Genomic DNA, 16,870 nt, shown 5'->3' with positions numbered 1-16,870 from the left:
AAATTAGATTATTTACTGACTTTTCATATGTTTTCTCGATTAAATTTCTTTCACGATCCGGTACCAGAGCTTTCACGATCGTCTCGCAATAGTTGACCTCCGTTAGATATTCTTTCACGATCATTTCTCTCGATAAACCGAATGACACCCGTGAAATAAGTGTGGCCAATTTGTTTTTCAATCTTTTAGTTGATATGGATATAACAAATGTTAGTATGTTTCTATAGTTATTTTGTTCAAGATTTACAAAAACTTTAAATTACTGAGCAAGTCTAAATTTCAAATTTCGAAAACCAAAATGAAATATGTTCGACTTGAATATACAAGGTCTTTACCTGCATAAATTAATTATGTTAAATTGTCTTCTTTTTATTTTAAAACTGTTATACATATTAAATCAAAACACAGAGGACATATCCTCAGTTGCAAGAAAACAAAAATCTAGAATCAACTAAAATTTAAGTAATATCCATTGATGGCAACTTTGACACTTTTCCTTGCTTTTGTTCAACAAAATATGTTTTTTTTTACAAACGAGATACTCACTAATGTAAATAGCTGTGAAATTGTGAAATGGGTCATTTGAACAAGGTACATTAGATCCATGCGTTGCTATGCCACTTGTTGTATTGATTTCAAAACTTATAGGTGCATCCGCGTTGGTACCGCATGCAAACAAGATATCCTCTTTCTTTTTACTGATAAACCTGATATGATTTTGACAATATGGCACCTGAAAGAATAAAATATCAGTCATCGATTTGAATATAAACAATTTCAACTCCATAGTCTGAAGTCTATATATAATACATAACTAAAGATCGAAGGACAAGGAAGAGTATAACTGTTCGGTCTTCAACAATGAACAAAACTAATACCGTATTTTAAGGTATAAAAGGCCACGTAAGGATGAGTATTAAAATACAGATAGGTATTAAAGTATGGATATGTATTAGAAATAGAAAACGAACGGCTTAATTCAGACTTATAACATTCAACGAAAGACAATATGACAGACGGAAACCTACGAAAATCAGAGGAATTCAAACATCTGGTTTGGTACAGAAACATACAAAATGAATTAGCTATGTCAAACATGTCTTTAAGCAGTCTTACAAATAAACTATTTCAATATCATTGATGTACATTACTTGTCTTTAGTAATATATGAAAGGGTAATACAAAGTATTTTTAAAAGTAAAGTTTTTTTTTCAATTCATTTAATAATTTAGCATATCCAAATCCAATATAAAAATAATGAGATGTGGTATGATTGCCAATGAGACAACTATCCACCAAAGTTCAAATGAAGTGGATGTAAGCAATTATAGGCAACCGTACGGCCTTCAACAATGAGAAAAGGTTTGTTTTAATTGGAAGTATATCTTTGTAATTTACATGTAACAAGTCTTAATTATTCTATAAACACTGAATACTTTAAATTTTCAAAACACCCATTTGCAAATCTTACGCCACACTTTCTTAAAGATACGGTGTCATGTAAATAACCAAAATATGCAGAATGACATTGGATTCATTAAATACTAAGTTTTAAAGCTCTAACGTCACGGTACCCAAATTGCACCTATCTAGCAAAAATAGCAGAGGAAATCTTACAAGTTTTCCTAAAGACTAAACAATTTGTATTTTTATGATTTGACACTATGCACGTCTTTCAACATAGGTAAATATATTTAGATATACACAAAAAGTTCATAGGATCCTTAAAGTTATAACTGTTGTTTTGCCTTCACCGCTCAAAGAATCGATGGCGTATCAAAATTGTTTTAAAAAAGAATTCTTTGAGAATTATAGTTAAAACGGTGATTTAAAGCGAAAAAAAAAACGAAAGCAAACCCCTTAAACTTACTGGGTAGTCTCCTTGAATTTATGTTTGTTTAAATAGAATTACGTTATCGTTTTACCGTACTCAATATAAAATTAGAAGATGTGGTATGATTGCTATTCTAATATGACGTTCTTCAAACGCTTTGAGTACACACCCTTGGTAAAATATGTGTTAGTCCATTTACAATTTCATACATTAAAATTGATTGTTGGTATTTTATTCTTTCTGTAAAAGATAGCCATTTTAAAGAAGAAAACATAAAATTAGATGGAACAAAAATATCACATTCAAGTATAATGCTTGCTACTCTTTTTTGAAGTTTTATGATTCTGTCTGATTCTTTTTGTAATAAATTTCCACAAACTGAACTACAATAGTCTATATATGGTAGAATGTATACATAATAAAATAGTTGTCTTATGTGTATAGGCAAATATTTTTCAAGTTTATACAAAAGTGATATTTTAGATGAGATAATCTTACATATACGATCAACATGTTCTTCCCAGCTTAAATTTTCATCAATGTCAATTAGGAAAAACACACACAGAAGAAGGCGGGGTAAAACATGTTTACTTTCCGTTATCACTAATTGCATAACAGTGGCACTATTTGCTTTTGTTATCCTTGTTTGCTTACGTTATTCCGGGTATTGTATAACATGATTTTTTTACATTAAATAACATAACATCTTAAAATGTGGTAACGTCATCGGTATTAGAGGCAGTTGCGGATCCAGACATTTTCATAAGAGGGGGCCCACTGACTGCCTAAGAGGGGCCCGCTCCAGTCATGCTTCAATGATTCCCTATATAATCAACCAAATTTTTCCCACAAAAGGCCCCCCCCCCCCCCCCCCCCCCCTAAATCCGCCTCTGAGAGGGCTAAACAAAAACAACTGTTATAACTACCGATCATAGATATTTGATTTCTAATTCTGCATTTTAAATCAATTGGATAGAAAATACAAACGTTGAAATGCATGATAATAGCAGTTTCCATCTTTCTAGGCGGTTTTACAAGCGACTATTAGGCGAGCCCAAAACTTGCCATGACATTCGAAGGCTTATTTTATATACATTTATGTGAAAAAAATTCTACCTTTTATCCTTACCTGCCTTTGGCGGAAATATATTTACATTTGACGCAGATGTTTATAATTTCTACAATTGCAATGATCTTTTTTCACCGATTGTATAACGTGTTAAGTTGTATTGTTTTAAATAGAAAATTAATTTTGTTTTTAATTCAAATACATAGATTACCTCTTGTTTGGAAAGTTTACAGTAGTCCAAGCTGTTCGGATTAGATGTGAAGCGATGGGATTTCTACAATGCAAATTTGTTATTCAGAATCTTACAAAATCTGCATTTCGAATTGTTTCTTTGACCTGAATTGTCATTATTGTAAATCATCCGCATGAAATGTAACAGAAAAAAAATATGACATCAGGAAACGGTTTTATTATAAAGTATGTATGTTGGTAAATTTCCAGTCGACACTTTTTTTTCCATTGTCTTATTTCTCTACACCAATCTATATTTTATATCATTAAAACGGTAATTTCAGTCGATACATGTAGGACTGCGTTTTAAGAAATAAAAATTAAATATTACAATGGCTATTAACGTGGATACTTTACAATTGAACTTCTTTTTTCTGGATATTTAATTTGCTATATATAGGAACGTGTGCAAGTTAAATGCATTGTGCAATATTTCATAGAAATCCGCCCATTTCAGTACATGGTACCTTAAAATATGAGAACATATCATATAAAACAAGCAATGGAAATCAAAATATACAATTTGTGAAAAGTCATTTAAATTATATACTTACCGGAACTATTGGAAACACTGGCTTGTCGGAAATATCAAGTATATCTATATAATTCCTTTCAAATGATAGTAAAAACCGTTTAAAATAAATATATATATATCCATATAAAAAAGTCTAAAGTAAACATTCAACAATTAAATATTAAAATGAAGACCTAGGAAAAAAATATAAGAGTTCAGAGATCTGTGCAACGAAACTGATAAAAAATAATTATATGCGATTTGAAAAAAATATTAGGAACTGTTCATTTTCTTTCATTAGTCGGGATGGGAGGAAACATCTGAATTTCTGTGATTTTTTTCAAGTTCCCACCTAGAAGAAAGAAAATATATTCAGTCTCCTCTTTCCAAAGATATGAAAACTTCAATTTGAAATGTATGCTCAATCATGAGTTTTGCGATTACCATATAAGTTAACAACTATAAAACATTATTAGAGTTTTATTATATGGAAAGGAGTATGATATTAAGAAAACCTCGCGAAAAACCTGTAAAAACCGAAAGACATCAAACCAATATTCCTTATTATAGTCATTCTTAATGTCCAACACACAAACAGAAGGTGGTAAAAATTCACATGAATAAAACATTTAACATTGAAATGAAGTTTAAGGTAAAAAAAATATGACACAATAGTTATAAATATGAAATCTGAATCTAGAGTTAGATACTTTTGTTGAAAATTATCATATACTGATTTAGAGTATTCATTAAATTGGATATAATTTTTTGTACTAATGTTTCAAATACTTTAATGTTTCAAATACTTTAATGTTTCAAATACAGAATTGTTAAAATGTTGTCCAATTTTGTAGATGCCTCCCATCTTAAGTATTGAAAAATTTAACCCCCCTTTCCATACACAAAAAAATTCAAGGCCCCCTTAATCCCCCTTTTCAGGTTGCAAATGACCATTCCCTTACAGACGAAGGCTATTTTGTTTGTGAAGAAATAGTTGTCAATACGCTATTATGTAATTCTATCAGTATCGCTGCACATATCTGTTGAATATATTATACATGAAGAAGCACATTTTATGTGTAATACAACCAATTTCAATCGATTTTGTCATCCGTCATGATATCGATATCAGACATTGTAGCACATGATGTATTACAACTGTTTTAAGTTTATAATAAAGTGTATTTTTTCAATATCATACACCGTATCAAACCTCACTGTAAGTATGAAATCATGTCGTCCTATTCTGTAATATCGATGGCTGCACTTAACTGTAAATTTCATATAGCAACATCATGAATATTTCAGGAAGACGTGAGTCCAATGTAAAAAACACATCTGTACAAAATTGGTTAACAAACGAGATATTTGTTTTGTTTTTCTCCCAACAATAGAGTAGCGAATCGATGTTCATACCGATAATACCGAAAACATAGATAAAAAAGGCAGTAGAAGTACGACATGTCTTTTCATGCATATTTGTTCTTTAAATTATAAATCAGCATGATTATCATCTCCAGATATAAATCATCCGTCACACTATTTCATAGTTTCAGGCAGGAGAAGTAAATGAAGACATGATTACATACGATTCAAAATGTATTGAGTGACTTCAGAATTTGAAACGTTATAATTTCCAACAAATTCATGATGGCGCGAATAGAACATATGGTGCGATAAATTTAGTGCTATTGATTATACTTACATATGACCTACGATAAGTTTTTGTGAATCAGCATCCACCAGCATGAACCGGTAATAAGACGCGTCAGATGAACTCAAAAGCGCTGAAACGAAATATGAATATCTGGTTGCGATATACAATATACAATAGCAAATATGATATATAAAGTAGTCACTGAAATCGGTATTTTAAATGAATTTATTAGTCTATTAATCCATTTCAAAATTGCCATATTGAACACGAAAACCTCAAAGTATAAATAATAATACTGTGTCTTCTGTTCACCTTTTTGAATAGTACTAAGCAAGAGGCAAAAAAAAAACAAAAAAAAAAACAATAAGAGCGATCCTGGATTCAACTTTGAGTCCATATTCATGCCAGCCTTACAGGAACGGCGCCAATTCAAGGAGTTAAAATTGTTAAATATTTCGATCTTTGAATTTTCTAAAACATTCGATATTGTACTACACACAACACAACTGTAAATATTGAAGAATTTAGATTTTAAGGATATCTAAACAACTTGCTAAACATTTTTTCTGATCAGTAAGAAAATAATAAAATTACAAGAAAAAAATCTGCCTAAGAAATAAGAAATACATTCTACCATTCAGCTAGGAAAGTTATCAAGACACTTCTTTATTTGAAACCTGTATTTTGTCCTCGAAATGTCTTTTGATTTGCTTGGTCTTTGGATTTACTGTCTTATTGACGTATACTCAACATAACATGTTATCCATATTCCCATCAATTAAGAACATTTTCTTTCCGTTAAAGTTTCTGCAAGGCAATAACTCACCAGGAATATTCTAAAAGTTAACTAATATTGTCTCCTGATTAATGATCGTATATATTTAATTTTTTGTTTCTAGAGGTTTAAGTTCCTTAACAACGTTAAGGGACATCCATGCATTTATATGCTCAGCAATGGAAAAAACAGAGATACCAAGGGGAAATAAACAACATACGACTAAAATAACCCATAAAACTGCCTACTCTAGCAGCATGTGAAGCAGATGATGATCCAAATACATAATTGTAAGGGCACATTTTATCAGAATCTTTCTGATCAAGCAAAAGACCGAAAAGCTTGATTTAACTACCCTCTAAAACAATGTTCCACATTCACAATTTAGTATTAGTATTTTGTCGTTTCTGTAAGAAAATAATGGCAAATGTACTTAAGAAAGGTCGTTTGAACGCTCTGCTTACAATTAAACGTGTTCTGAAATTGGAAAAAAAACGCCAAGGGAACAATAAGAAAATAATTCCAAATCAGATAAAATCAGACAACAATCTGGACGAAAAAAAAAAACAAAAAAAAAAAAACATTTGAAATGACAAACAAGTCCACAACACACTAGACATACATATACAACTCAAGAGAAAAATTAACTGCACCAAAACAACGGGATAAACTCAGATGATCAAGAAGGTCAGCAGTTCATGAAACTAGTGACAACTGCCTTGTTATTCCTGCAGAAAATGCGTTAACGAGTCATGTGATTGCACCGCATACCAATATAGAAGGAAAAAAGAGGAGAGCTATAAAAAGGAGAAATCAAAACCATCAATTTAAAAAAAGCAGACATCGCCATAGTTAAACATAAAAACTAAGAAGAGACAAAGAACGATTTACAATACACTACAAAACAGATTGACCGACATGATAGATAATAAATTGACCAGATGTTTTGGAAGAGTAAATAGTTTCTGTACCATTAGTGGCATCCTTTGTGTTATTAACTGCATGAAAGAATCCGATATTATCAGTAAAAAAGACTGGGTTTTAGCAGCAAGAAGTGGAACAATTCAGCGGTAATCTGTGGCATTGAAAGCTTTTTTGTTCGCAGAAACCCTCTATCAAAGAAACCATGAAATCAAATGCAAGCCATGGTATATCGCATTAACTTGGAGATATAAACTCTATTTGCAAACGATGTTGGAATGTTTCTTCGCAGAAATGAAAATTTCAACCCGGGAGAATTGAAATCATCTCCTTTGTAGTAATTATAAAAATAAGAAGATGTGGTATGACTGCCAATGAGAAAACTCTCCACCAGAGACCAAATGACACAGTAGTAAACAACTATAGTTTACCGTACGGTCTTCATCAATGAGCAAAACCCATACCGCATAGTCAGCTATAAAAGGTCACAAAATGATAAATATAAAGCCATTCAAACCAACGTCCTGATTTATGTACAAAATAATAAACAAAAAACAAATATGATATACAGCAACAAACGACAAACACTGAATTACAGGCTCCTGACTTGGGACAGGCACATACTGAATGTGGCGGAGTTAAACATGTTTTCTGGCGCGCGAAACCCTCCCCTTAACCTGGGATAGTGGTGTAACAGTACAGCATGAGAAGAAACTATGAAAATCTGTTGAAAAGGCTAAATTCATCAGATCGATACAAAGCAGAAAAACAACAAACCAAACGAAAACACATACCAGATGTGGCAGGGTATTTACACATCCCAACAAAAACAAAAAAGACACTAAGTATAGATCTGAGAGTACTCACAGAACTGACAACTAGTTCAAAGCCAATAACAACTAATAAAAAATCATGTATCTAAGACTAGAATATGTTTAGTTTCAACTATCCCGTTTTTAACTTCTAGATTAAAGTCAAAATATGCAGCAGCTGACAACTACTAAATGTGTCTGTGGAAGTTCATTGGGAAGGAACTCTACAAACCAGTAAAAGTCTGGTAAAAGTATGAAATGAGCAGTATTTGTACACGACTGTACTGTTTTTACTCGACCATTCTGAATTGGTTTGAATTTTATTCGATATTACTCGACTCTTGTCTTAATCATACTAAACAGTCTGAACTCGAGCAGTTCGTATCCATTTATACAGTCTGAATACATGTTTGACACAAGTTTGAACCTTATTCGATCAAGTCTGAACCATCTAGCTGTCGACTAGCTGTCGAGTTCAGAACTTAAAATCCATTGGTCAAGTGTTAACACTGAAAACAGGTCGATAACTGGTTAAGTACAGGTCACGAATGGGTTAGGACTGTTTCTGCCTGGTCGCGTACAAGTTCAGACTGTTTAGTATGGTTCAGACTACAGTCGAGAAATATACAGTAAAATTCAGACTGGTCGAGTAACGATCAGTACAGTCAAGTAACAATCAGCACAGTCGAGTATAAAAGTGCCAATTTCAAACTTTTACTGGTTTGTAGTAGATGTCATCAATAACGTTAACGGTATCAATGTTGCTGCATCCTTTGCCAAGTCTGTCATTTAATGTATCTTCAGTGATGCTGGAGGCCAAAATATTTGAAAATTTGCAAAATCGTATAGCCAAATCCGGGCAAGGGATCTGAACTATTTATGAGGTTTGTACGTTCTTTAAAAAATAGTTCTAAATATTCTAGTAAATTTGAATAAAACAATGTCTGTATTTTTATACAAGCATCGAAGTATCACTAGACTACTAGGCTAATGATACTCTCGTGGATCAAATATTCTCGGAAATACATAGCCTTCAATACTGTATGATTTTAAAGCAAGCTTAATTTGGTCTTTCCACTTTTCTGTAGAAAGACCTATTGTATTTGTTCTGATTATTATTATTATTTTCTTCCGCCAAATTTTGTTCTCGCGTAAAATTTTTGTTTCGCAATATGTCGCTAAGATATTTCTTATATAGTATCATACAGTTTTTGCGCTTGACCATGGAAAAGCCAACCGAAAGTGACCTTGTGTAAACCGGAAGTGGTTAATTTTTGTACTTATTTAATGTAAAAGTATATTGAACAATATATTTTTGGAATCAGTATCAAGTAAACTATCAAATAAAACCGGAAGTGACATATTTCAAACCAGAAGTAACAATTTATCTCCCTTATTTAGAAAAAAATGTATAGAAACCATATATTTTTTTAATCAGTGTACAATAAGCTATCATTTGACGCTGGATTTGATATTTCAAACTGAATTTTCATAGTTCTATATCAAAATTGATCTTTATGGGTGGAAAGACCTTCAATTGTTCTCTGGTTTTTAATTAACTTATTATTTTTTTTAAATGGGTTATGATCCAAGTCCCCAACATTTACATAAAAAAAATCATAAAAGAAAATACACATCACGGACCATAATTATTTATTATAAGCCGTTACAACTAATAACATATTTCTAACTTAACCAGTATCAGAAAATACGGCAAAATTTATTCAAAACAACTAAACATAAAGGATGCAACTAAATTGACAGTGCGGATTGGTTTAAAATTGATGTTTTCCATTCGTTTGATGTGTTTGAACTTTTTATTCTTTATCTGCTACATCAATCGTGGAAGACGTCCTCGCATTGGTAGCATTTAACTATCACATGCCTTATTCTATGTTTCTTAATATACTTTATTTTCACGAGTTTATCACAGACGACACAAAGGTGAACAAACCTGATTAATTTTCTAAATAATATTATGATACCAATCAGTAAATAATCTATATTTTATTATAAACTATCATTTGTTTTCTTTGTTTCATTTTACTTTCAATTTCTTTTTTGTTTTTTTTTTGTGTTTTTTTTCTGTGTTTTTTTGTTTTTTTAATATTAATTTTTTAATATTCATATGTATACTTTTTTGTAAAACAGTCAACCCTGTTCGTCACAGTTTCATATAATTACTCGCCAAAATGTAATACTAAAAATATATTAAGGAATGAGCGTATATACATCATATTTATGTTATATGGATTTAAGGCGCAATTACTATATAAGTAAGCCGCCTGTCAAAACCAATAACTACAACAACAACTTTTGAATTCTAATTTGACAAAAGACTTTCTATTTTGAATTTTCCTTGGAGTTAAGTATCTTTGTTATTTTATTTTTTAAAAAGCAGAGATGACTTCTATTTTCAAGACACTAACTTATTTAATGTATTAGTCATCATTCTAGCGACAAATGCCTATGTAACTCATCCAGTTTCTTCAATTTTTCATAGCTTCGTTTCTTATCAGAATGACGTAGGCTATGTAGATGAAATGGTTGGATCTAACAAAGCAGTTACTGAACCAATGGCTTTGAATTTAATGTTAAAGGTTTATTTTGAGACGTGTCTTTGACGTTTACTTTTCATGGCAAAAAGTCTGCTACGACAAGTGAACTATTTACTGCTTACTCATCGGTATCAATTCGTTTTAGTTTTTAATGAGGTTTCCTGTGTGGGTTTATTATATTATTCTCCCCTTTATTTTTTCATGGTTCTGTCATTCTTTGACTGATCATTTTGTTTACGCTCAGTGTATCTTCTTACTTGTTAAAACATAAGAGAGGGTAACATGACTGATATGTCTTACATAGGGAAGTTATAGATGATGAAGATTTATAAATAATTATGAAGAAAGCTGGATTGTCCCCATTACGATTGGACACCGCGATCACTTTGCCATCAGCCGTATAATCGGTCAAGGCTGCAACACGGTATCCTAAGCATAATCTAATGAAGAGCTTTATTGTACTAAAGAGTTAGATGCCGGACAACAACCAAGCTAAAGTTGCGCTTAGGATCGACAAATGAGCGGAGCTGTGTTTAAGCTTGTTCAATGTCTATTTATCTTAAACTTATGATTAATCATGTGTTTTTATTCGTTTTCTGAATTCAGTATTTTATTGAAGTATCTAGTTTTAAAACAGGACGAATGAGCTTCCATGTTTAAGAATATAGTGGAAGCAGAATTTCATGCCAGCTAACACAAACATAAAGAAGTAATAAACAAACCTCTTCAGAGGAGTATTCATCACCGACTTGTTACTTTTTTGTTACTAAAGAGCGACTGTATTGTTTAAGCGTGAGAAAAATCTTCTTAAAACTAGCAAGCCTCACCGGAATGTTATAGCAAAATAAAAAACGATATAATTTGTATGTCAAAAGCTTAATTATGCAGACCCTATCCAGTCATTAATTTTTCATCAAGTTTCGATTGATATTATTATCAATTAGATATTTCATCATTGAGACTGATTTGATAAAAATTGTCCCCATGCCCGACCAGTTAGCATGTTTGTCTTTGTTTTAGAATTAATGCGGTAATGCTTTATTTTTGCTTTTATATAAGTCCACTAGGAGGTCGTCATCCCTATGTGTGTCTGCATTTATTGTACAAGTATATATTACACGGCAACTTACCTGGTAATGAAAGATTGAAGCTTGTTATTGTAATTGTTCCTTTGATATTATCGACACATTCGTACAATCCTGCATCACTCAACTGAGCATTGAATATTCTGAAAATATTTCCAAATATATAAATTCGATTAATCAAATTTTGCGGCAGATTTTCATTTATTTGACCAGCTTCAGAATAGATTGTGTTACCATCGCAGGGCCCTCTCCACGAAACAGCATTATTTTCCTCACATGTTAGTGTAATTGTTGACCCTATTACATGAAAAACTGTGTGACATACACCAATATCTGAAATGATAAAAGAGATCTCTTTTGATGGGTTTTATCTTAATTAAAAGCTAACAATATCATTGTTAAAAATATACAAATAAATTGATAACACACAAAGTGTAACATTTTATTTGCATTCGAGAATCAGTAATAACTCTCTGAAGATTCATCAAAACTTTTTGTTTGAAATAGGTTGTAATGACACCACAAAATTTGTATTTGTCTGTGTTTTTGTCGTCCTTCGCTATTTCCCAGGGCGTTGAAGTTTCTTCGACTTAGTTTTTATTGTCCCCTTTGTATCTTCCGCCTCTGTTTAAAATCGTATATGTTGAGCAGATAACTATTGTCAATCTATTTCCGTAGTAGGTAAACAATACAATAAAATTGTAACATGAAGACGATGTATCGAAAATTTAACATAACCATTTAACTAGTCTATGTTTACAGCTTCTTAAGGTATAATAATAATGACAATCAGGGTAACTTTTACACGGCTGTCATTCGGTGTATCGGGAAAAGTAGCGGTGGTCAAGTATTGCGATTGGATCGTGAAAGATCTGGTGTAAGATAGTGAACAAAATCTTGTCGAGAAGAATCATGCAACGTTCGTATATAATCTAATTTAATCAATTAGCATGACAAATATTGGAAAAATAAAACTGTCTGTTAAAATGGTTTAACATTATGATCAGTAAACGAGAAAAATCAAGGCTTAAAAGTACAACGTTTTGACAAAACTACAAAAGACATATTGCTCATCGAAATTTTAGAGAAATACAATGTAAAATTCATTTAGCCAAAATTAAGTTGGACATGTGACAATGTTGTGTTGTTGATTGCCAGTTTAAGGCTTAAAGTCTATTAATGTATATTATGTCGTTCTTGAAATAACATCCTTATCACTACGTAACATACCTGAATTGATTTCTTGGTTAAATATACGAGGGAATAATAATGGAAGTTATCATCAAATTAATACAATAAATACTTACCAAAAAACGTTAAACTTGTAATAATTATATTCCACATTGGGCACACAAACAATACACAAATATATTCATAGTTATCTTGCTAAAGGCGTTTTCATCTTTAGTCATCTTAACTTTACCTGTGTATTAAGATCGATACAACAAAGTTAACGTGATTCAGTCTGTTAAATCGAGTTGCATTTTATTAATCAATACTACAATGATTAATTTATGGTAAATTAAAGCAACAGTATTGTACTGATATTCAAAATCATCAATTGAAGTAAAAAAGTAAGGGGAGGGAAAACACAATAAATACTATGGAAGCAATAAGTTAACACAAAACTAACGATTTAAAAAGTGTTGAATTTTCCTTTTGAGGTAGTCCGACATTAACATGATTAAACTGTGTATTATTGCTATACCTTAATTCAATATGTATACTTAAATCAGTATCCAAATGTAAGCAATCTATATAGTGACACTAATCCACATGCTTTCGGCTAATGTCGACTGAAGATATTTACCATATTTACCAACAATTGCAGAATATAACGAGACATATGTATTGGATATATGTTTGTTTATGCAAGTAAAAGTAACTGGCAGATGATTTATATTTTAAGCTATTAAATTTTTGTGGTTTTTTATTATGATTTTGGACAACCAATGCAATTTGCATTTCTCCGTTTAGCCAACATTGATTAATGCGTGTGTTTGTTTGAATTATTCTTTTCAGACACGATTTTTTACATACCTTTCTAAAATTTGCTATTGATGAATTTGAAAATATTTGACAAACTAAGATTTCAACTCCATCAGCCAAATTTGACCTTAGACGGATTTGGATATTCATTTAAGGTTCCGTTTTGTCATAAGCTTCTCACGTATGCAAGTAAGTATATGTACTTGACTTTAATATTATGTATTTGACCGTTTTCGATGAAGGTAAATCCAGGTAAAAGCGCTTCGGACACACAACTATATAGCGTGTTTTACATTTCAAGTGCAAGTGTACCAAAACGCATCTAACAGATGTTTGTAAGTTTATTTGTAAACAAAACGTATATGTACATTGGTTATGTGATATGATTGATTATATACATAAACTAATTGTTAACTTCATATTTGTATTTTATAAACAGTTATTCTCCATGTCCATATACGTTTAATATAGATAAAAGAGTTAATCGAAGCAGGTGATCAGTTTAAACACATTTCACAGTTGTGATCTCATACAATTTGTGAAGTATGATGCAAGTCTTGTTATGTCATTTTGTAAACATCTGAAATATGCAGATCTTGTACAAGAATATTAAAATAACCAAATGTGGTATGATAACCAATTACACAAACTTTCGTCTATATTCTAATTACATGGGTGTTAGCAGCTTTAGATTACCGTACTGCCTTCAACAGTGATCAAAACCCATACCGTAAAGTCAGCTATAAAAGTCACAAAAAAATACAAAATGAGAAATCATTTGTTTGACGTTCATACATGTACATGTATCACAAGGTTTTAATTATTTCTATTTTGTGATTGGATAGATTGAGTAGCGGAGTTCTATATTCTTTTGATATTTTTACAGTGAAAGCACTTGATCTTTTTATCTGGTGGATCTTTCCAATAAAACATACTTAAATTATAATTTATTAGTAAAAGTATTGATATTTATCATTCATAAAATATATATGTTGTTCAAATTGTATAAATCCTAAATAAATATCATGTTTCGCAGTCTTGATTTGTGTTAACAGTGTTTCAATATTGATCACACAATTTTAAGATATGGGTAGATTCATTTAGAGGTGAGTCGTGAAATATGGAAAGTAACTCTTATTGCGACAAAATCAAAATCAAAATTGTCTGTATGGTAAAAAAACACTGATTTATAGTTATTTCACAATTACAATTATACATTTTAAGTGATGTCTGTGAAATTTTATGAAACATGCAACTGCTTACTGGTGTTGTTTCATCCATTTTCAGGCAACTGCTGCAGCTTGTTGGAATGTTATGTTAGGCAAAGCCATACAAGCGAATCTAGCGCAATACATTTGTAAATTCAAATTTTCATTTTAAAGATGATAATCTTTGCTGCACGTTTATTAAAAGATAAGAAAAAAGTATCACATCATAATCTCAAGCCCTTGTCATACACCCATCTTTCAGAGACTTTGATATGATACAAGTTCACCTCCTCGAACAATTTACAACCACGTTTTTCTGTAAGCGGTGTTCCCGTTGTCACCTTTTCTCTAAAAATTCTTGTCTTGATATGAAAAAAGGATTAAAAGAATGTATGTTTAGAATAAAAACTACAATTAAATATTGTTAGGAAAATGTTGTTTTGTTAAAAAAAAAATCATTTTTTCTGAAACATATGGTTTTGTGCATCAAACATTTGTCAAATGCAAATGTTGGAATACGATCGTTTAGAAATTTCTTAGCTCCCTAAATCATGTCACAAGTATTAAATTTTGCCGTAAATCAAAAATAGTTGTTAATATCAATTGTTTTTAATTTCTTGATATCATGTACTCTACTCATTTTGTTTTTATGTTGTGTTAAAATGCATGTATTTATCGTTCCTATTACGTATCTTGAATTAACAGTAAACATTGCTGTCTCCAGTAGTCATTTTCGTCATCAGCTGACACACGGACTAATAAGACATTCCTAAAGAAAATCACATCTAAAATTCCTTACCGATTTTTGATGTGGTTGGTGTATATTTTGAAAGTTTTCCTATGTTCCTGGAAAAAAAAGCATTATTCGACTCTAACGTTTTAAAAGATAGGTTGAGGTGAGTTGAGGCGACGAAAGTTATACAATTGTGAGATGTTCATTTTTACCCGGCGTTTATATTAATAAAATGTTCATCGAACAATGCGACAAAACTCAAAAGTACATACTTGTAAAACTATATGTTGTTCAATTCTATATATATGTTTTTGTGCTTTGCTACAAATAACCAAAATAAAAAAAAAGACTTTAAAAAAGAATAAATAGAGCATGCTTTTTTGATATTTAAAGCCTTTGTGTAGATATAAATAGATACAGATTGAATAGTCATCTTGTATTTTTTATGCAAATAATTTATACATGTTATATAAATATCATTTCTAAACTTTTGAACATTATGTTCGAATGTCCAGACTAATGCCATATTTCAATTGGAAGAAAGGAAAAACAGGATGAAATGGTTGTGTCTGACACATCTTAAATATAATTTTTATGAAATGGTCGATTATTGTAATGAATATTTCAATTGCCTAACATTTCCGAAGAACTTGTATTGCAACACAATTATCCCGGTGGGAAATTTACGTCAGCATCAATCTCCATTCTTAATTTCGGAGCATCTGACGGGGTATAATTTAAATATTTGCATGCTGTATAATTATTTGATTCATATTGTTTCTCAGGAGTAGAAGATCTAACTTGAACTAGCTTGTGTCTAATCCGCTTGCTGTATTTTTAAAATAAACATGTTTAAACAAAATGACTTTGTCTATGACATTTTGTGGTTCCTATTGAAGGTAAATTTATAAAGTGTTATTTTCGTCAGGAATTTTGATGTGACTATTATTTAATAACTTTTTACCGATTATCAGAGCATCTTAGAAAATGAAAAACATAAATTTCCAAAGTATCTAACTTTACCGGAAAAAGAGAGTTGAATGATTAATACATTAGAGGCAACAGTATTTTACCGATCTTCAAATTTCGTTTCTATACATGCAGCATAAGTCATGCAAATCCAAATTCAGTCGAAATGTCGCGATTGAAAAAGGACACAATTGGTAAATTCACAGATCAGACGATTAATTTAGAACCTCAGATCTTACACCTTGGAACCTCGTCTTCGTGAGTTGAGAAACAAAAACATCTTGTCAGTCATCAATTTGTGATGATGTTCTTTAAATTTGTGAAGTAACGATTTCTGTTGAAATATATCGTATCCCGACTTGCAGAAAAAAGTCTCTGTGCTCAGTTGAAATAGAATGCAAACACATCCTTCTCAAAAGACAAAATTAAAAAGTGCATATCGAAGAATTCTTTAATTTCACTTTCTGATTTATTGATGATGTCCTGCCACTCAATAGCCATTATTTCAATAGTAC

The 16,870-nt window shown here is 31.1% G+C and overlaps 1 protein-coding gene across 2 annotated transcripts in view; it reads right to left on the bottom strand.

The window, feature by feature from the left end:
• Nucleotides 1–12,886, bottom strand: part of LOC127734024 (semaphorin-2A-like) — a 49,404-nt gene extending 36,518 nt beyond the window's left edge. For both annotated transcript variants that reach the window (XM_052243574.1, XM_052243575.1), the window contains exons 1-6: nt 12,764–12,886; nt 11,502–11,789; nt 5,354–5,435; nt 3,689–3,743; nt 3,115–3,177; nt 547–733 (exon numbers count right to left, since the gene is read on the bottom strand). In XM_052243574.1, coding sequence (XP_052099534.1) covers nt 547–733; nt 3,115–3,177; nt 3,689–3,743; nt 5,354–5,435; nt 11,502–11,789; nt 12,764–12,800 — 712 coding nt within the window. In that variant the 5' untranslated portion in view covers nt 12,801–12,886. The remainder of the gene's footprint in view (nt 1–546; nt 734–3,114; nt 3,178–3,688; nt 3,744–5,353; nt 5,436–11,501; nt 11,790–12,763) is intronic.
• Nucleotides 12,887–16,870: the final 3,984 nt, after the last annotated feature.

Source organism: Mytilus californianus, unplaced genomic scaffold (assembly GCF_021869535.1).
Source record: "Mytilus californianus isolate M0D057914Y unplaced genomic scaffold, xbMytCali1.0.p SCAF_3, whole genome shotgun sequence".
NCBI lineage: Eukaryota > Metazoa > Mollusca > Bivalvia > Mytilida > Mytilidae > Mytilus > Mytilus californianus.
This window is presented reverse-complemented; position numbering and strand designations above follow the sequence as displayed.